At 37.3% G+C, this 21,970-nt stretch overlaps 1 protein-coding gene across 6 annotated transcripts in view; it reads left to right on the forward strand.

The window, feature by feature from the left end:
- The window catches only part of kif13a (kinesin family member 13A), a 263,604-nt gene that overhangs the window by 232,284 nt on the left and 9,350 nt on the right, over positions 1-21,970 (forward strand). For 2 of the 6 annotated variants that reach the window (XM_072283575.1, XM_072283576.1), the window contains 8 exons: positions 736-912; positions 2,092-2,184; positions 4,538-4,690; positions 5,588-5,665; positions 13,692-13,739; positions 16,255-16,366; positions 16,983-17,131; positions 20,036-20,155. In XM_072283575.1, coding sequence (XP_072139676.1) covers positions 736-912; positions 2,092-2,184; positions 4,538-4,690; positions 5,588-5,665; positions 13,692-13,739; positions 16,255-16,366; positions 16,983-17,131; positions 20,036-20,155 — 930 coding nt within the window. Of the gene's footprint in view, positions 1-735; positions 913-2,091; positions 2,185-4,537; positions 4,691-5,587; positions 5,666-8,945; positions 9,611-13,691; positions 13,740-16,254; positions 16,367-16,982; positions 17,132-20,035; positions 20,156-21,606; positions 21,791-21,970 lie in introns of those variants that run through there. The other 4 variants (XM_072283577.1, XM_072283579.1, XM_072283580.1 and 1 more) reach the window with 3 other exon arrangements.

Genomic DNA, 21,970 nt, shown 5'->3' on the forward strand with positions numbered 1-21,970 from the left:
TCTCTGCCTTCTCTTAACTGCTTATTAGCCACAATCTATAACATAGATCAGTATATTGTCAAGAGAGGTAAAGTATGAATTGATTGGCATCTTTGAGCATATTAGTTTATGAGCACCTTACTTCAAGGAAAATGATATTGCAAACCTACAGTAATCCTTGTTTAATGAGCTGACTCCAGCAGGCTGGAGCCAGCTGACCTCTGACATTTATTCCACAGAGAAACCAGAGAACTCACTTAAAATGCTACACATACCAGTGGCTCATTTGACTGGGGATTTGCTCTGCAGATTATGTGCTTGAAGTTGCCGCGCAGTGAAAAGATGCAGAATTGCTTCATTTCACAGCACACACATCCCTTGCCCTGGCAGAGATAGTGTTGTTGTACACTTGTCTGGTGCAAATTATTTTTGGCATGCTTGTCAGTGTGTTCCAGGACTTTAATTGGAGCTCAGAGTGGATCTCAGTGCTTATATAATTGGCAGCTGATGTCACACAGACAACTTACCAAGGGAAAAGGAGAGGGAAAATAAATGATTTCATTTTACTGAGCTCGTTTTCTCTGAGTAAAGAATTCAAGAGCACAATAAACCAATTTTAACTTTCTTCAATATAAATATCACAATAAAATGCATCCTCTATATGTGATGATCTTAAACTGCAAAAAGTACTGGTAGCTTTAATGTAGAAACTTAAGATCCTGTTATAAACCAGGGCATTTTCTCTCCTGGCACCAGGTCTCCGCTGTTGCATCCTGGGACTCATCAGTCCATGATTCAATATACTTGAACAAAGTTACCAGCCAGAATGAACGCATCTACTTGATTGTAAAGGTTACAGTGCAGCTCAGCCATCCAGCTGCTGTGGAGCTGGTGTTACGTAAACGCATAGCCGTCAATGTTTACAATAAGCAGGTATGAAGTTACTGATTGAAATGAACAAATAATCCTATATTTTCCAGCCAAGCAAAGGAAAACTGCACAACATCACCTCTAATAATTCCCCTTCCTCTGAATAAATTTTAGTAGGGAATCTGGCTCGTACTGCAATGCCTTGAACTGCAGGGACAAGGCATCCATGTAAAATATTAAACTTTATTATCGTTATGGAGGCACAGTTATGATGTTTTCCTTGTTAAGTAGCAGTGTTAATAATGTGCTTTGTGGAATAACATGGATCATGGAAATGGGTTTAATTTGAAACTAGTGCTGTAGATCTACTGTTAGTGCATTTGGAATCCAAAGCCAATGCATGTTAGGAGGCAGAATGGAAAGGAGTAGTATACTCATTCTTGCCTGGCTTATTCTTCAGAAGCTTTATGCCAATGCTATGCCTTGGCCTCTTTCTGCTGAAATTCAGGTGTCTTTTTTTAAAATATTTGAAGACAGGATTGTGCATTGCTGGTTAGTCCTTCCTTTGTATAATTGAGGGTAGGATAGGGGGGAAATCTTTTCCTTGCACACTGCTCTCCTACTGTCAGGTAGGAAATTCAGGGGTGCTGAGGGAAAGGGTAGAAGTTCAAATTACTTGTTGATAATGAACCTTTTGTCGTCTTCTCAGTTAGAATTTCCACAGAAAGCAGGCCCCGCTGAGCAAGTTCACGATGCTGCAACACTGGTTTAGTTAAAGTGGGTACACTGTGAACTGATAGTGGCTATTGAATCCAGTGGTGTTGACTGTAAAAGCACTGTACCTGGATTGCATGTATAGGTGGATATTGCATCATACTTCTGATCTGTGATTGTAGTTGATGGGTCTTTAAGGGATCGGTACGTGGCCCAGAAATCACAGATTACTAAGCTCCCTTTGCATTTCTTGTTGCTCTGGCTGACCCATTTTTCATTAATAAATCTGTTCTTTGTATCTTTCTGAGTTAATTTTAACTAAAGCTTAGTGTTCATAAAGGTGGTTGACAATTACAAATAGAAAGCAATGGTTATGCATCTGATCCACACAGAAAAGCCAACATTTAAAGAGTAGAGAGTTGATAAAAGTATCTCTCTGTATGATTTTTGTACTGCTCGTTAAATTTATCATAGTGGGAAAATTAATATATTCATAATTCAAAAATATTTTTCTAATGACTTTTACAGAGTTTTACACAGAGTCTGAAGCGGAGAATGTCCTACAAATACATTCTACATTCTTGTGGTGTCACCTATGAAATAGTTTCCAACATACCCAAGGTAAATCAGTGTCTGACAATCATAATGAAGAATACTAGTTAATTCATTCCGATAATCATGGTGAGTAGGCTGTTGAGGAAGAAGTACTGGGTTTGTGAAAATTAGACACAAGTTAGGTTAAAATGTTGAGCTTTTGCTTGATGAAAATTTGAATTCCAAGTTAAAGAGGTACACTTTATCTTTTGTGTTTAGTTTGAAACAGTTTTGGTAAACTTTGTCATGGTTAGCTAGGACATGTAAATTCTTAATGGGAAAAAAAATCTATTGTTTAGCAGGTTGGCACTAAATTCACAGCATTAGTGAGAAGGGACAGATTTCTTTGTTAAGTGGGAAAAAGATGAGATGATTGGGAAACCTATGGGTTCTTTTTCAGTTGTTCAGATGTTCACTGTAATTAAAATACTTCCCAAGGTTTTGTATCACACAGAATTTGTATGGGCCAGCACCTGAAAAATCCCAGAAACATGCAATTTGGTGCAGGAACGAGTCGGCCATTCAGCACTCTGATCTGCTCAATCATTCATAAATGATCATAGCAGATCAACAACTTAAGTGCCAGGATTCTGCTTTTTCTCAAGATCCCAGATTATCTTTTAATTAAGGAATACAGGATATCCATCTCCTCCTTGTGTATGTTTGATGAGTTTGACCCTATGGCCCTCTGTGGCAGAGAATTACACAGGTTCATTATCCTTTGGAATAAGAAATGTTTCTGATCTCCTTTCAAAATGGCAGACACTGCATCCTGAGATGAACTCTGGTTCTAAGCTACCCCACTATTAGCAATATCCTCCCTGAAACTAATCTGTTGTTTTGTCAGAGTTTTATAGGTATTAATGAGGTCCCATTTTATTCTTTTAAATTCCAAAGAGTTAAGTTCCAATGGACCTTGGCTTTCCTCATGCATCTGTCCTGCCATGCCAAGAATCAGTCTGGTGTACTTTGTTTTGCTACTTTTATGTTGAGAATGTTTTTCCACAGATAAGGAAAACAAAACTGCATGCTACACTCTGAGTTCCAGCAATATATCTTTGTTCCTTTATCCAAATTGTTCTGCATTGAGGATCACCATAGCTTTTGCCTTCTAAACTGCCTGCTACGCTCACTCAGCATATAAATAGCAATACCACATTTAGCTGGAGTGAAAGAGAAGATCAAATTTCCTACTAGTGGTGTTGCTGAAGGCTGATGTGTGTCTAAATGTCAACATCTGTCTGATTGGTCTTCCCTGTAGCTGTAGACACTGTTGCCCTTAAACACTGGCTGCAAAGCTAAGAATCTGGAAGACACCTAACACTGAACGCTCAGAATCTCAATGTGGAATAGGCGAATCTGGAGGAAAAATATATTTCAAACAGTGGTCTTATCATTGGAAACAATCACTTGAGTGACTATTTAATTTTGGAAATTCCAGATTTCATTGTAATTCTGAGAATCTTCAGCTGTTCTGTCTGCCCTCTTGTACCTAAAGGAGAAACTAGATGTGATTTAAACCACAACTGATGCTCAAAAGTTTTCAAAAGTGAAGTTATTTCAATACCTGGGCCTTCCTATTATTTCTCCTGCAATTAGCAATTTTCCATGTGAAAGTTGACCACGCCACCATTTAGCCAGGACATAATTTGTCAAGCATTCAGGGGGATGCAGTACTATGACTTGTTTCCCAGGAAACAATAGCAGGCCAGATTGGAAAGGTTGGGTATGGGCTGAATTGAGGTGGCAAGGCCCGGGCCCGAGAGCGATTAAAGTGGCAGAGCCCAAGTTCAAGAGCAAGGAACAACTTGACGTTTGGCTGATTTAAGTGCCGGGTCAGATTGAAATGTTCAGGATGTTGGGGCAGGAAGAGAGGGACGGGCCAGTGTTCGACTCACTGCTCCGCGAGCTTTACTCTTCTCTGCACTGAACTAAGGCTGTGACAGTAACCATGGGCTCCTAGACTTTCTGCAGTAATGACTGGCTTCATGGCTGTGGACAGACTTCTGTGAATTTCAGTTCTGAATGTTATTTGCTTACTTTAATTGTTTGCACAGTTTGTGTTTTTTCTGCACATTGGGTGTTTGATGGTCTTATTAAATGGGTTCTATTGGGTTTCCTTGTTTTGTGGCTACCTGTAAGAAGACATATCTCAAGGTTGTATATCATATACATACTTTGATAATAAATGCACTTTGAACTTAATTCAGATACATCTGATACTTAACATATGACCTTTCATTTCATAGAAGTAATTAAACTTCATATTTTCACTGTTTGTTGAAATACAACAGTGAAATTCTAAAACATTACACAATTCAAGATTCGTCTGCCTTTTGGAGTTTTCATAACAATGATGAATTATCCTTATTCCTTACAGGCCTCAGAAGAGACAGAAGATCGAGAGACCCTGGCACTAATGGCAGCTAAGAGTGAAAATGATGGTTCAGGAGATGGCGAAACCTACATTGAGAAGTACACCAGAGGAGTGCTAGAGGTTGAAAATATCCTAAGCTTGGAACGACTCCGACAGGTCAGATTCTGTACTCAGATCACTGGCAAACATCTGCTCTGAGTGTCTGCCCAAGCACACTCCAAATGTTTATGGTTTTAAAAATGTTGTACACTGTTCAGAATTCAGCTATTTTGTCACCAAGTTATGTCTGCAAGTTAGCTAAGGTATCACAAAGTCTAGAGAGAAATTTATTTAGCAAAATATCTAAGAATATAGTGTAATTATCAAAAAGAGATGGTATGATGTATTAGTTGGTCAGCCAGTGCAAACATAAAAAGTTAATGTTTTGTTAAGTTATATGATAAACAGTTTGTAGTTTTCATAGGTTTGCTGTTTTCCATCCATTGCAGATCTGTTTCATGCCCTGAAGGATACAAGACCTAATGTGAAATTTAAGCATTGGGCCATTGGTTATTGTGGTTCTTGAGTGATATCTATGGTCCCTGTTGCTTTATTAGTCTGTAAAATATGACACGTAACTTTGTTGAGATATCAATAGTATTTTTTTTAAATTTGTTTGTTACCTGAAGACTGATTGTAATGAATGCAGAAGGAATTTAGAAAGGGACATGGGTGAGGAAAATGGCCTTGCATCTGATCTCTGATAATTGTGAAAAGTAGCTTCGGTAACAGTCTAAATAACTTAACACTCCAATTGTATAGTTCAAGCACATGTTTTAACATAATTCTTGAATATAACAAGAATAGCATTTATCAAAATTTGGATCATTGGAGGAATTGACTAAAAAGAATCTTGCACTCCAATTTGGTTTGTTGTATGTTGTTTCCAAGAGTTTCAGTTTTTGTAGTTAACTGCTTTTTAATTTACTAATGATTATATTTAAAGCAGACTATGAATGCCTCCTTCATTTATGTCCATGTTAACCTGAGTCTTTTTGATAATCCCTTTATTAGGCAGTTACAGTGAAAGAAGCACTTTCTTCGAAAGGGAAGTACATGAAGAGGAGTGTCAGCACACCTAATGTCCAACATGTATGTACCACAACAAGTAATGTGGGTCAACAGCAGACAGACCTATCATCATATATACAAGAGTGGGCACCAGGATGGCTTTTGGTACTGTTAGTAAAGCACTCTGGTAGATTTTTTCTGGGATGCCCTCAGCTATTAACAATCGATATACCAGTTGAAGTAGCTTTACTTTTCATAAGACTCTGTACCAAAAGAGCAATATAGACGTGGAATTTATTCAAGCTTGATCATAGTTCCATCTACTTGAACTAAGTTTTATATGCAAAAGCTTAAAAGTGATGTAATATTGTGGGGAAGAGGTCAAGGGAGGGAAGGTGTTAAAAGTATTTGTCTTCAAGGGGACAACAAGGTATAGTACCAACTTTCTCTTTGTAGTAAATTGCACCAAAATATTATTTTCAAAATTTGCCTGCATTTAAAAAAAAGTTGTCTTGAGTAATATTGGGCATTCATTTGTGGTCCAAAGTGCTTTGCTTTATATATAATATGTGTGCATTAACTGTTGCCTTGATGAGAATCCAGTTGATTAGAAAGCCTTCAAATCTGATGCAAGATGCAACCAGATTTTGCACAGTAGCTCATTTTGATATTTTTAAAATCACTACATGGACCACTAGCTTGGTTTTCTTCTTCTGATAAAAGCAGTAGTCAAACCAAAATGACAGCTGAATATTTTTTGGCGAGGTTTTAAATAATGAAAAGCCCTTGCGATCTTTATGAGTAGTAGTTAAGAGGTTGCATGGTTGCATCTGTGCATTTGGCAACAGAACTGATGTGGATCACTGTAAAACTGTTCAGTCACCTGACCTTGTCCACAGGAGCCTTAGTGTCACTCTGCAAAGTGATCCTACGTGGAAGTAACACTTTTGACCACAGGTGCATGCAGTGCAACCCCTAAAATGCATAATGTGTTCCAAAAAGGAACTTTGCCTAATGTTGCTGTGAATAAGAAGTTGGTACCAACACAGGCATGTCAAGGCTGTTGCTTCAATGAAATAAAATAGAAAATGCTGTAAAATACGGGTGGTCGAGGAACAGTCAATGAGCATTATCAGGACTAAGAAAGGAAACTGGTACTGACTGCTGATAAAAGATCATTAGCCTGAGTAATTATTGCTCTCTTCTCTATAGATCAGGGGTTCCCAACATTTATTATGCAATGGACCAATACCATTAAGCAAGGTGTAGGAGCCATGTATCCATTCTCTATCTGTATTGTATTCTGTGTTGCTCGTTTATTACATGTATTATGGTAACTAGTCACATGAGTGGGGGCATGGTAAAAGTGAAGGGAATAAGATACGTATTCTTGCTTATTTTGTAGCTTAGGTCCAGCAGAGGTCGTATCTTTTCTGACCACTGAAATAATGCTCAATTGTGTGCTTGCTAGTTGCTAGTGAAGAATTGGAATAGGGAATACAACTCTTTGGAGCAATCATCGGAGCTATGGACCTGTCACACAAGTATAACAACTCTGTCTGGGGTTGCAGGCTGACGGCAATTGTTTTGTCTTGATTTTGTATCAATTTTGCTGCTAGGCAGAGGTCTCTGGACCCCAGGTTGGGAACCCCACTATAGATGCTGCCCAATCTGCTCAGCATTTTCCGTTTTTATTTCAGACTTCTAGCATCTAAAGTATTCTGCTTGCAAGGCTTCTGACAATACTGAGTTTCTGTAAGCACATTTGTCAGCAATAGTGGTCAAAAGTAAGGAGAGGTAAACACAGCAATAAATATGGAACTGCTAGGATGGGTTGTAATCCTTATACTCGGCTCCACAAATCCCCAACCACAGTATTATTTATGCAGTAGTGATTTTATAGCCTCACTAATTGGAAATAGTCACCAAGCCTCAGGCAGTGGATCGTGAGGCACTGTCCCTTGGCTGCCTGATGGCCTTTTCTACGAATCATCCTTAACACTTTGCCTGCATTTTATCTAATTTTTGTCTTGAATACTGCCACTTAGCTCTCATCTGTGTTCTAGATTGCTTTATAATACAGTATATTGTTCTTAAATGATTTGTAATTATCAGTTGAAATAACTAAATAATTTAAGATGTTAGAAGTATTTCAAATGAATGTTTTCCTTTATTGTTTAGATGTAAGAAACTAAAAGCATTAAAGAAAATTAATAGAGAAAGATCAAACCACTTGCATTCTCATATCAGTTCAGCAACCTCATTAGTGTACTTGTCCCTTCAGCTCTGCACATCTCATCTGTGTCCCTGGACACAGGACCTGCTTGTCCTTGCGGTGTGAAGAAGGGAAGGTCTGGAACACACTGACCCACACATAATGGCTAGCTGGCCTTCTGCAGGGAGTTCCTGCAAGTTTCAAACAGCATACACCTCTCTACACTTACAATGCAGCTGAAAGAAAAATACAGATTGCAACATATCTACTTGAGGATTTTACTAAAAAGATTTTAGGGTTTGTCATCTAAGTGGTGTAGGTGAAGCAAAATATCTTCATGTAGGCAAGTTGCTGATTCAGGTTAGGAGTTAGGAACAAACATATTCCTCAAATAAAATGGGATGAGAGTGGTTGGGATTGTAGGGTAAGAAAGCAAGGGATGATAGAATTATCTTGCACAGATGGAGTTTGTTTCTCACTTCAAAATTGTATATTTTCTCCTTTTATGGATATTTTCACGCAAGGCTTGGCTGTTTGCAAATTACCCAGCTGCTGCACGCTGGTAAATGTGTTTGACTTGCATGAACATTTTCGGATGATACATTTTTTAACTGAGCAGAACGGTTTTATGTTTAAGTAAGTCTTTTGCAAGATTTGAGCATGAGATCTTAAATTTAGGCTGGAGGTGGCTCATTATTTCATCCTGTCAGCTATTGTAAGAAATAACTAGCAAGCTTTTTTTTAAAGTTTGGGATAATCATGGTGGAATGTGAAAAATAATTCATAATGGTAATATCCTAATCATTGGAAGCTTGAGAAAAATAAACAAAGCCCATAGGCGATAGATGCCTCAGTTTGGACAGTCGATTATAAATTTTTAAAAATAGACTTCATGCTTATGTATTTGAATTGGGCCTGATATGTTATCTCATCTCTTTGCTTAGGTCTGCAAAAGATAAGAAATTGAGGCTTATTCAGTGGAACAGCTGTATATCAGAAGGATAAAACTAGAAAATGTAAAATAGGAACCAATGTCATAAAGAATGCAATAAATTAAAACAAATAAGAGTAAAAGGAGTTGGAAATGCTCAGCAAGTAGGCAGCATAAAGGAGAAAGTTAATTCTGTTTCTCTTTTCTGTTTTCAGCATTTTCTGTTTTTATTTCAGACTTCCATCATCTGCCTTTTTGATTCTCAATGCAGTATTATGTGTATTTTCATTACTGCATATGTAATTTTGATTAAAACCATTGCTGAGACAAGCTAAGAGCTTTAGAATTAATTGCTTTGATTCCATCCTGCTGAAGATTGTATTATAGTTCTGATGGGAGACATTTCAGCATAGTGTAAAAATTGAGATTTCTTTATTTTTAGACCTTTTTATTATACTTGGTGATGAAACGTTTAAGACCTTCAAGAGTCTCCTTTATAATTTGTTATCCATTAATTTATCTAAACACAAGAAGCATTCAAGAAGTGGTAATAAAATCATGACCCACATGGTGACTGCTCTTAACCATTAATGTAAAATTGAAAGTACATAATTTTTCAACTATTCTTTAATCTATAAATTGGGAAATACATATTTTTGTGCACATGTATATTGTATTTATTCAACCCAATAATAGGTAGCTTTTGTGCCCTTTCTAGATGAAGGGAGGGAAGAGGCCAGCAGTAAACCTACTTAATTGATTTTAGTGAAGAAAGCTTGTAGTGTTTAGTTAAAGTGTTTTCAATTGCCTCAACACAAAAGAGACTAACCAGTGTAGCTTGGAAACCAAAAATATTGGATGCCTGTGGTCAAATGGTTGAAATCTGTTGCTCGTATCTGTTCCTTAGAAAATGAAGCTTGCTGAATCGAGGGAGGCAAGCAGTCACTTAGCTGAAGTACATTGGAAGTCACCAGAAAAGGATAGTCAGTCTCTTCCTCCTGTCCATTCCTATCCTGCTAGATGTCAGTCTGAATCATTATCACTGGCTCCGCATCATTCCATGGTCACACCAAACCAGTTACTGAGTCTACCGAAGTTTGGTGGATTTCTGGCCAGTGGAATTGATGTAGAAGATTGGATAAGGGATATGCAGCAGATGCTGGATGTTTATGAAGTGCCTGCTACACTTCAGTTTGCAGCTGTGCTACACCATCTTGAGGGAAGGGCAAAAATGCTTGTCCTTGAGTTGCCATTGAAGGACCAATGCCCTGCTGGTGCTTTTGAGAAGCTTCGAGAAGAATATAGAAACTCTCAACTCTCACTCGATTCTGCAGTTTCTGTACAAAACTTTGAAAAGTCAAGTGAATTCAAAACTACCTATTCTATGGCAGCAGTGTTAAGATCGTTTAAAACTAAAGCTGGTAAACAGAGATCCCCTGCGCATAGGGATTTCAAAATTAAGCCACCGTTTATAAATACTCCACTTGAGAAAAATATTGATCAGAAACCTCCAGCTGTTAATAAAAAGTTGGTAATATTCAAAGAGCAACAAACTAAACAAAAACTACCATGTGAAATTAAGGGGTTCTCCAGACAGTCCAGAAAACCACCCAACGTGTGTGACCCAACTCCTGAACAGGTTCGTGAAAAAAACTCAGGCAATGCTTTCGAATTTGCTGAATCAGAGTCAAGATGTGAGCAAGACCCTGCCCTGCTGGAGCTTACCTCTTTAGTGAAGCAACTTGCAATGCACCAAATGGAGCAAATGGAGAGACTTCAGAGAATGGAGAGTTGGCACGCTACAGCAAGGCCAGAAGCCAACCCAGCACCAGATAATACAAGGAGATCCAACAGAAGTGATACAAAGCTCAGGACAAACTTGGACAGTGAAAATACAAAGTCATTGAACTGTGAAAGGTCCTGTACATGTTATCTCTGTGGACAGGAAGGCCATAAAGTTAAGGGTTCCAAGTCACGGAAACAGCCTTATAGAGCAAGCATGCCAGCAGCATTGTCTTCTTGCTCTAAGCATTTTGAGAAATAAACCATGAATAAAATAAAAGTGGAAACATTTTTTTTAAAAAGCAATGTCTAAAGGAAATAGAAACATAAAAAATGTTAACCAGCTTTGTTACTTTCAATATTGGTGAGTCCCAGTTGTAAATTAATTGAAGCTTTTGATATGGTGTACAAATATGTTATATCTCTGGATGTTGATTAATACAGTTGACTGCAATGAAACTTTCAGGTCCCTGTTTTGAGCTACAGAACAAATGAATTATTGTTACCCCGGATAACTGAGTTGCCTTTATCGCTTTGGCCCAATGAATTTGTGCTTCACTTGTATTGTTTCCTTAGTTTAACTAAGTAATCTAAAAGTATTTGATATTAAAAGTGCCTGCTTAAAGAAAACCAGGGCCTTAAGATACCAGTAAAATGGCTTTAACTTTTTAGAAAAATGAGACCTGGAACTAGAATCAAATGGAGATCAATCGTAAACATCAACATTCAACAAAGGGAAACCAACAGCCAAACCCACAAGTGCCTTAGCCTTTGAAGAAAATTCCAAGATAACGAATAATTCAATCAACAACTGGAGTTAATCTCTAGATTTTATTGGCCAAGTGTGGATACTTTAAGATTTAATTGACGTTCTATTTTCATTTGTTCTGCCATTACTGTTTAGAGTTAACAAGTGCTGAATTCATTACCATCTGAAATTTAGTAGCTTAAGGATAAACTGGCAGAGTTGCCCAATACATTTTCCAACTTAGTGCAATTCTATATGTCTTCACTCTTGTGGAACTGAAATGTGTAGGAGCAAATATTGTTTTGTAAATTTAGTGTTGTCCGTTGTTCATCTGAAGTCCCATCCATTAAGGTTCTACAAGGGCAAAAGAAGTTTGTACATGGACTGTGGTGCCAAAACCATCCATGAATAACTGGAAGCTGAGCAACAGTTGGCTAACGTTCAGAAATTTGTTCCGAAACTTGATCCTATACTGAAACTTGTGCTGTTTATCATTTGTACAAAATAACTTGCATCTGCTCAAGACATAAATATACTGTGTATCCTAGTTAAAGCAAACAAATATGAAATCAAATTATGGCTGTAATTAAGAGCCTTGTGATTATATGAGGAAAAATAGAAAACTGATTTCTATGTGAGTTTTCCATTTCACCACAATAACATATTCAAATTTCATATTCAGTACACATTATGGTTTGATAATGAACTATCATGAGGCCGAAGAAAGCAAATTGGTGCACATTGCAAGAGTTAATGACTACCTAACTTCACAGCATGTGACTTCGGTGAGATAGAAGAAGTGCAGAGTAAATGGAGTTTTGTAATTTTATTTATTAAATTACACTCCACTGTGAATCACAATTGTATTTTGAAATCTTGTAACTCCCTGTTGAATATTTAACAGAGGCTTTCTGTGACTGATATAATGTTAGTGGCAATTCTTTTGAATGAGTATGCTCTATAAAAAAAATGATCCACTCTTTGTGATGCTCCACATTCTTAGCTGACAGACTACAACATGCACAGCTGGCTAATTTCATATCACTAAAGAAAATCAATGCAAATATAATCAGTTTCAAAGTGAAAATATTATCCATCACTCCGAGTATCCTGTTGATAATGTAACAATGGTGATTAACCATAAACTGCTAAGAAGAATAGAACTGAAAATAATCAACTCAACTCTGCATCCAGGAGCTCCTCCCTAGAAGAAATCTTGAAGTCTTTTTTTTCAGATTGACTGATAATCTGAATGTAACATCAGGAGAATTGTCCACTTAAAAAGGAACATCTAATGAAATCTCCCTCTTTTTTTAGTAACAATTTCAATTAACATCATAATATCACTTGATAGGAAAACACATCCTCTCATCTCCAACCTAATTGCCCCTCCCACGTACAATGCCTTCAATGGTCCAGCTGCAGCTGAAAATTCTCACAACAGTGAAGAAAATGAAAACAGAGGTCAATTGGAAGTAAAAGGAGACTGACTTTGCAGACCTTCTGCAAACCTTGGTCTGGAGGTGTTGTTTTGAAAGGTATGAAAAATAATACTGGATATCAGCATGCATGCATGTATATCACAGTAGGTAAATGAAATCAGCAACCAAGAGAAAACAGAAGGCAAGCAGGATACTGATTCTTTAAAATTAATCAATAAAGTTTACTGCCTTTTACTTTTGTAGACTAATGTGGCCTAGTAACCTGATGACTGATGTCATTTGCAGTGGGCACATTTCTGTTTTAATCACTGCTTTGAATACTGACACAGCATCATTTAATAAGTGCAGGCAATGTAAAAGTCATCATTTTAGGAAATGTAGAAGTAGTTGATGCAAGGCAATAATGGAGATGGATATTCTGGCCCCAAGAATAGCTCCTCTGTTGATGGTCATTGCATAAGATGCATGCATGCCTGGATTTCTTATTTCACAATCCCTTTCCCTTCAGAGTTACTTCTCTGAAGGGAAACAGGTAGCACTTTACGCATACTGTATTAATTTCCCTGATAAATTATAAACTATCAACTCTGGTATTTATAGAGTGTTTAATTAAAATATTGTAAAGCTGAAGTTGCAGATACATATGCTGAAATGACATCTACAGTATTAGTAGATGTAAATTGTACAAAGCTTTTTTGAATGCCTTACTGGAAGATATCTGTGTGTTTAGTTGATGGCTTTCTTGCATAAACTGCATTGTTTCTTATGTGCTTATATTCATCTGGCATCCATACCTGCTGTTAATTAAAGATCGTATTTTTAACCTGCTTGCCATAATGAGTGACAGTGTTGAAAGTGTAATGAAGAATAATGTCTAGACTTCACAACTGTGCTTTGAGTGTTTGCAGTTTGAGCTTCACATTCTGGAATCAAAGTAGGATCTGAAAACCTCTGGTTAATCTGCTTTGTTTTATCTCTGGTTTCTTCAGGTATCCAATAGTCGAACAGATATCTCTGGATATGAAGATGAATGCAAGGTGTGTCACCAATAAGCTTGTTCGCTTTACGGGAGAGTAATAAGTCCATTTAAAATTATTTGTTTTTGTGGGGGAGGGATCGTTACAAATAGGAGCTTGAAGTGGCTGATACCATGGGTGGATGGAAGTACTTTCTCCACAGAATCAAAAGTATTTTGTAAGCACAGTGAATGCTACTTTTTCTTTTCCATTCTCTTTGAATTGAATATCAGGTATGGTTGATTAGCAATTTCCCAACCCGTGCTCCTGACAGATTCTAGTCCTCGTGAGGGATTATCCCCTGAAACCAATGGTAGAGTATAACCATTGGAAAAAAAAAAGGAACATTGTTTCCAGGTTTTCCCTGGTTGACAAATCAAAAAATCAGTACTGTAACCACTTAGTGTATCAGGTGATAAAATTCCGGGGTTCTAACTACTACAGACATCCCACCTATCCCGGAAGTTCCGGGAGTCTCATGCATATTAATTGTGGCTCCCTGATGCCCGCAAATTATATACAATGTCCTGGAAACCAATTTTTTTGAGAGAGCACGCGCAAGAGCAACCACGAGAGAGAGAGAGAGAGCTCGCGAGAGACTGTGTGCGAGAGAGAGAGCAAAAGCGACCACGAGAGAGAGAGCGCGCGCCATGGCAGAGTGTACCAAAAACAGAAAATATGAAACGTACGTCACCCAAGACTACCCTAAAGTGTACCCCTGCCTAATAGGCATCAAAATAATGACTGTGTTGCTCGCTGCACTGTTTGCAACAGTGACTTTTCTATTGCCCATGGTGGGTTAAGACTGTAAAAGACATGTTGAGGTGAGTTTAACAGGTGTCATTCGTTCATGAGCATAGCTAACATTATTTAAACTAGCTGGCTAGCTGCTAAGGAGCTACTCTATTGCAGACATCCCACCTCTCCCGGAAGTTCTGGGAGTCTCCCGCAAATTGATGATGCTACCTCCTTGAAATGAGTTTTTGCAGGGTGGGATGTCTGCTACTAGTACCAGCTTCAGAATCTGCTACTCTTTGAAACTTTTCTATTAAATGTGAAGAGGATTCCATGTTAGAATGGTCTTACTGATATATTGCATTCATTATTTGGAGTAGCCTCTTTGATAAGGGCAGTGAAAATAAAAGTACTGGAAGTCTTTAAGATGCAGTGATGGTTGAAGCATTATAAGCTATTATGGACAGTCCCTCTTTTTGAGTTGTGTGAATCACACAGGCTAATCATACAGAATTAACACTGAGGCAATTTCAGTGTGTACATCCTTACATGTAATGGTGCTGGCCATGTCTGAATCTTGAAATTTAATTTGATCAGAACCTCAGGAGTTTTATTTGTAGTTGTGTTTGTGATTGTCAAGGTAATAAACACAAATGTAACTCAAAATTAACGTGAAACCATTCCTACAAATTTTCCCTAAATCTTCAGTAATTTATTCCAATGCAGGCTGTGGCTAAATTAAATGGATCGTATTTTAAGTAAAATTTCTTATTTTCTTGTGCAATATTATTCTGAATTTACTTTGTGGAGAGCTGGACTATGCACATCAATACTCACAACCTTCTACAGATGCACAGCTAAAAGCATCTTAATATGCTGCTTCACTGTGTGGTACAGAAACTGCACAGGAAGGCTGTACAAACAGGTAGTTAGAATTGCCCAGTGCATCACTGGCACCAGCCTGCCTGCTGTCAAGGTCGCATATACAGAAAGGTGCCAACAATATCACAAAGGGACCCACCCTGCTCATGGGTTGTTTATCACACTCCCGTCAGGGAAGGGGCTACGCAACATCCATGCCTGGACCACCAGACTTGTCTCCTCCAAGCTGCCAAGCGAATCAACACTTCCACTCCTTTGGTCATCACACCACACTCCGTACCACCACTACTTTATTATTTCCTGTCAGAGTCATCCTATGTACAGATTCTCCTGTACCTAGTATCACTTTATGTACATACAGGCTCTGTGTGTGTGTATGTATATACATACATACACACACACACACACACACACACACACACACATTTATATTTATCGTGATTTAAAAAAAATATTGTGTTCTTTAATCTTGCGTTTTTTTAATATGCTGCAATGGATCTAGAGTAGCAATTATTTTGTTCTCCTCTACACTTGTGTACTGATGAATGACAATAAATAATCTTGAATGAAATTTGTACCAATACAGCCTAAACTATCTAATCTGAATGAGACTGGGAGTTAAGTAGCCATTGTTAAAATGCTTCAAAAAGGCTTGCCATCTTGACGGTGTATTGAGGTCTGTATCCCAAAGGAGCGTTTATTTTTTCACCACAAGCTGAGGTTTAACCGATGTCTTTATCTGTGATGGCCTAAAATGGCACTTTGTACCATTTCTATGTTTTGAAAAATCAACCTGTTTACCTATTCCTCCAAACAAGCTGATCAGCAAATGATACTAATTTGCTAGTTATTCAGATGCACAGACTTAATGTAATTAATTATCTGATGTTGTAAGCACTGTATTTTCTAATGATTCTAGGGTCGTTCAGAAAGTCATCAAGATATTTCTGATTGCTCGTTGAACTCGCAGGACTGTTCCTGGTATAGTACATTGCTTAAGGATTCACCACGTAGGATGAAAGACACTGGAGGTAATCATAGCTGTCAACAAAATAATCCAAGTTATCATACTGTTGTTAAATGACAAATACCTGGCCTTCCTGATGCATTCAAAATTGCATGATAATAAACTGACTTCAGTTTCAAATCGCACATTGTCATCACACATTTCCACCTTGGTTACATTGCTCCCAAATTTGACCTATCTCACTTCATTTGTTGCCAAAATCCTCAATCTTGCCTTTTTTTTTAAAAGCCATTGATCTGTTTATTCTAAAGTACTCCTATTGCTTCAGCCAAATTGTACGTTACTTTGAGCTCATCCACTTGTTGTTTTGTGTTCACACCATGCTGTTGATTGATGACTCTAGTACTTTCTGCCTCTCTGGTTTTCATTCAAGCCATTCCTCAACTTCTGCTTTCAAAATACCTCACAGCCTCAACTCCAACCAGCCAGAGTATCGGAACCTCACCTCTCACTTGCACTCTGATATCACAAATAGACTCTTGAAACTTTAATGTGAATCTCTTCCCTTTTACCTAACTGGGTATTGATGTTTGTTGCATTTGGTAATTCTGTGTAATACTGATCAAGAATTGTTACACTATTCTGCAGAAGTTATGTCCCTTCTTTATTTTCATTTGTAGGTACTGCAGCAGAGAGTTACCACTCACTGAGTAGTCCACTGAAAGCATTTTCTGCTCAGCCCCCAAAATTTCTGAAATCACTTTTGCCTGTACGAGAAGAACGAAAAGACAAACAACCTTTAGAGACTAAACCTCTTCTTGCACAAGAGGTAAATCATACTATTTAAGCTAAGTAATTAAAGTCAAGGTAACTATGTAATATCTATACTTTTAGCTTCCTTTTAATGTGGTTAGACTTGAATACATGACACTCAAATGAAGAACCATAGTATGTTAGAAAGTAAAGTAACAGGAGGATTTATATAGTGAATGGATGAGGCCATGACAATCATTTTGGTATTGGCAATTTCTTTATAATTTTGCTACAATGAACAGTTTATTCTATGTCAAAACTAATTCATTTCCATGAATACTTAAGCAAGGAATTAGTAAAGAATATATTTACATTGGAGAGATTTTTCTCCTCTATCATGTTATACTCTCTAAATGTTTTATTTGTTTTTAACTCTAAAAAATTAAGGCTTAGCAGCTTGAAATTCAAAGGATAAGGCATCCGTTAGTCTTGCGAGACCATGGATCTGCACCTGGAAAGTCTTCACTCTCCAGGGCACAGGCCTGGGCAAGGTTGTATGGAAGACCGGCAGTTGCCCATGCTGCAAGTCTCCCCTCTCCACGACACCAATGTTGTCCAAGGGAAGGACATTAGGACCCATACAGCTTGGCACCAGTGTCGTCACAGAGCAATGTGTGTGTTTAAGTGCCTTGCCCAAGGACACAACACGTTCCCTTGGCTGGGGCTCGAACTCACGACCTTCAGGTAGCTAGTCCAATGCCTTAACTACTTGGCCACGTGCCCACTAATTCAAAGGATAGTTTTCATTTAATGACAGTCTTGAGGACAGAATGGTTGCTCAGCAGTGAGTTCCACAGCACCTGCCTTCTGTAGCCCAGGTTTAATCCTGATTTTGTGCGCTATTTGACTTTTTATATTTGTTCCCATGACCATGTAGGCTTCTGCTGGGTCGACAGTTTCCTTGTGCGTCACAGACATGCTGGTAGCATAATTAGTTTCTGTAAGTTGCAAATGAATCAAAGGAGGGGTTGGTGGAAAAGTGTGAGAGAGAATAACTTGCAGGGGTATGGGGAAATAGGGTTGTGCTGGGCAATGGGACTAATGTGACTGGGCTGCTGGGAACTGGCATGGACCACGTGGACTGAATGGCCAGCTCCTATGTAATTAAAAAAAAATCAATCAATCTTAATAAATTGAAAAGCCAAATTATTGTTCTCAATAAATAAGAGTTCTAAAATATTAATTAAAGCAAGAGTAGGGAAGTGAGAGGAAGTAATGGGAAGACCTCAGGATCCAAAGCAGAAGATAAACATTTCATTGAATATTGGACACTGTTCTTTCCAAAGTAAAGAAAAGTTGAATGTTCTCATGACCTACCTCCATTCTTCTATGGTCATAGTTTGGCAAAACAAGTTTTTGCAGTGAAAAGTGCTTCAAATCACAGGGAAGTTACAATATCTATACAGCTTCAACTTAATCTGGCAGTTGGCCATTCTACCTACTTCAGGTACTGAACGTCCCAGGTTCTTTGTTGGAGTATTTATTGCATGAAGACTCTGTTCAGTATGATGATGAGGATTTTTGGTTGAAAACACAAATTAATTTTGACATCATTATCTATAACCTTTTATGCAAAATGCATTACACATTTTAGGTTGCAATGTTCTGTGCCCTCAATGGGTATCTTGCTCAGAACTGTTGTAGAGACAAATAATTAAAAACCATACCTAAACGGAGGGATAAACTTACAAACAAAATTGACTGAGTTGTAGAAAGACAAATTATGTCTGACTTATCTGAAATTCAGTCAACATTTTAGAAAATAATACAAAATTTTATTAAATGCAGTATTTTGCAAAGATTGATCAGCATATTCTTTGGGTGGGGGAGGTGAGGTGTAAAATAGTTTAAACTACATAAAAACATTCATACTTAAAAGTACTTTAAATCATGTCTATGATATGTCTTATCCTAAGTACCATTTTGTTTTGTGGGTGCTTATTCTTAGGTGTGCAGCTGTTAGTGTTTCAATCCAGGGTTGTGATTAGTTTAGCTCAGTGTTTGCCGCAGAAACTAAGGGGTTTGCGCTCTGGGATTGCAGGCTGTGGAGGCAGAGAACAAACCAAAGCAAGCAAACTAGAAATCCTGGGAGCTGCTGAGGTGGAGACTTGAGATTCCAAATGTGGGAGACAATCAGTCCATTGGCTAGAGCTCTGTTGCTGTGGAATCTCCACTTAGTCTATGTATCCATAATACCACAGTTTCTATCACAGCATAGGGTCAATCTGGACATCTCCACAAACATTACCAACGTAGATTCTTTGTCAATGGAGGAGAAAGGTGAGAAAAATCGTGCCATCACCTGGGATGCCACAGATAATATATACTCTAGGAAAGCCAAGATCCTGTTGCTGAGTGATAAAATGTAAACTGTAAAAATATAGTAATCCTTGTAATCCGATTTTTATTGCATAATGTAAGAAATCATTTTGTGGCTGCTCAGCAGCTTTCACCAAATGGGTCTAATGCAAAATTTCTTTTGGTATGAGTAACTGAATTTTTTAAAAATCTGCATGAGAGGTAAGCAGGGAAGATTTAAAACTTATTTTAACCTAACACTGTGCATGTACCTATTCTATATTATATAAAAAGAAACTCCAAGTGCATGTAAAAAAAATATAATTTTGAATAGCATGAAGAATGAACCTTACTGTTGTGTTTAAAGTTACTGTGCCAATTTTGCATGATTAATGATAAATTGAAACATTGTTTATGTACAGCAGGCTTCAGTTTAAAAGGATGCTGCAATATTCATACACATTGAAGAAGCACAAGTTATTTTTGTACATGAAGTGCAATTCACCACTGCTTGTGTAGAATATTTATGTTTGTTGATCAACTAACTGCATGTTTGTGGTCTGATTAATGAACTGTCATTTGTGGTGTGACGTTGTGCCATTGTATGTCTCGACCATTGCAGAGCATGTCTCCCCCTCAGGATAAAAACATGCTGTTACTTAGCAGTGGCAGTGTTGTGCCCGCAGGAAGCAGTGCCAACAGCATGTCAGTAGAAAACAGTAACGAAAATGAGGACACATTTGTAAGTTTTGCTTTCATTTTAAATGTCATAATACTTGGTGGTGGGATTAAGGTCCTTTCACAAGGATTATGGTTGAAACAGTTGCGAATGGAGCCATGGCTTTCTTTCTGCTCTATAGATGAGTTTGGGATTGTTACTTGCTTTTTTTCCCAAATCTTGGTAAAATCTTGAATTATGTGTTTACTGAGACACAAGCATATCGTGCCTTGTACTATATGAAAGTCTTGTTATACTCTTTTGTAGTTTAAACCAAGAAGTTGATTTCATTGTCCAGCTGAATGTGATTTAAAGCATTACATTTGTTTGATTAATTTAGATGTTGTGATTTAAATGCAGAACATGAAATTTTATGTCTATATTTTTAAACTAATTTGAGTGAAAGTAAATAATGGAAAATTGATATTTAAAAGTTTTAAGACAAAACATTTTCTTAACAAGACCAAAGGAAAAATATTAAAATATGCAGTATCTTATGAACAGTGATTTCACAACCGTGAATTCAATTTGAACTTCAGATCAAAAGCTTCACTGGACTGAGTTCCTCCAGCATTTTGTGTGTGTTTGGATTTCCAGCATCTGCAGAATCTCTTTTGTTTGTAATTGACCTGGTTTGTCTGCTGTATCATTCATTAGATAAAATTGTGTAATCTCTTGTGCAAATTTGTAAACAACACTAATTATGCAGGAGAAAAATATTAAGAGTCCTAAAAAACTTCTGTAAAACTCCAATTCAGTTTCTAATAATTCTAAATCTATCAACACAACATTAAGTCTTTTTCAGAATTTCTTCTTCCTGATGGCTCATAAATATGCCTTTAATTGATTTGAACCTAATTTGATTTCCAGCTGTCAAATCGATTGCTGGTACTAACTGAACCGATATTTTCCTTAAAAGTATATCACAAAAAATATTAAATATGACTCTTACATTTTCCAGAATCAAACAATATTTTTGCATTACATCCTTGTAGCTTAGTTGTCAGATGCTGAGGAATATTGTGTCTGCACTGTCCAATTTGTTAAAGCACCAAATACTCGTTACAATTTTCAAGCTGCAGTTTAATCAAAGTGCAATAATTACAGTTGTGCACACCTTTTTCTAGTTTGTGGTTTCTTGTTTGGCCAAATTGGATCCACATTATGTTGGCATTTTAATTTCTGTTCTGCGTTCTTTGTTACTATTTTGCACCATTTTTACTGCACATGCAATCAGTAAGGATAAATGAAAGTGCGGGTTATCCTGCTCTTTAACTTGCCTGAATCATAAAGGGTTTAATGAAAAGTTATACTGTGTTGTGGTCACATAAACGCCAAACAAATTGGGATATTAAAAATTCTCATTTAGACAAATGTTTTACGGTGTATGTCACAAGAACCTGCTCTTCATTGACTAAATTTGCGGTGAATATTTAATGTGAATTTTAGAAATGACTTATTTCATCTGTTTATAGGAACTAGTTGTTGGCACCAATGAAAATTGATTAGTTGCTTCCGTACTAGTCTTTTTTTTTTATCCTGGAGGTATACTGCACTAATACTTGCCCTCTAACTCAGTACATTTTCTTTTCTTGGAATACTCTTTTGAATAATGGAACTCTTTCTGGAATTTAAAAACTATTAATCTACAAATTCTGAATTAAAAATTGACTTTAATTACAAAAAGATAACCAAATAACTAAATATCTTCCAGCATGATTTGATGACGTTAAGGTGCTGCAGCTGAGACAAAGCCCAAATATTTCCAGGTTAGAAGTTAGAGGTGGAAAGCAAATGCTTAAATATTTCAGTAACCCTATTGTGGACTTTAAGGATGAG

Source organism: Mobula birostris, chromosome 19 (assembly GCF_030028105.1).
Source record: "Mobula birostris isolate sMobBir1 chromosome 19, sMobBir1.hap1, whole genome shotgun sequence".
NCBI classification, from domain to species: Eukaryota; Metazoa; Chordata; class Chondrichthyes; order Myliobatiformes; family Myliobatidae; genus Mobula; species Mobula birostris.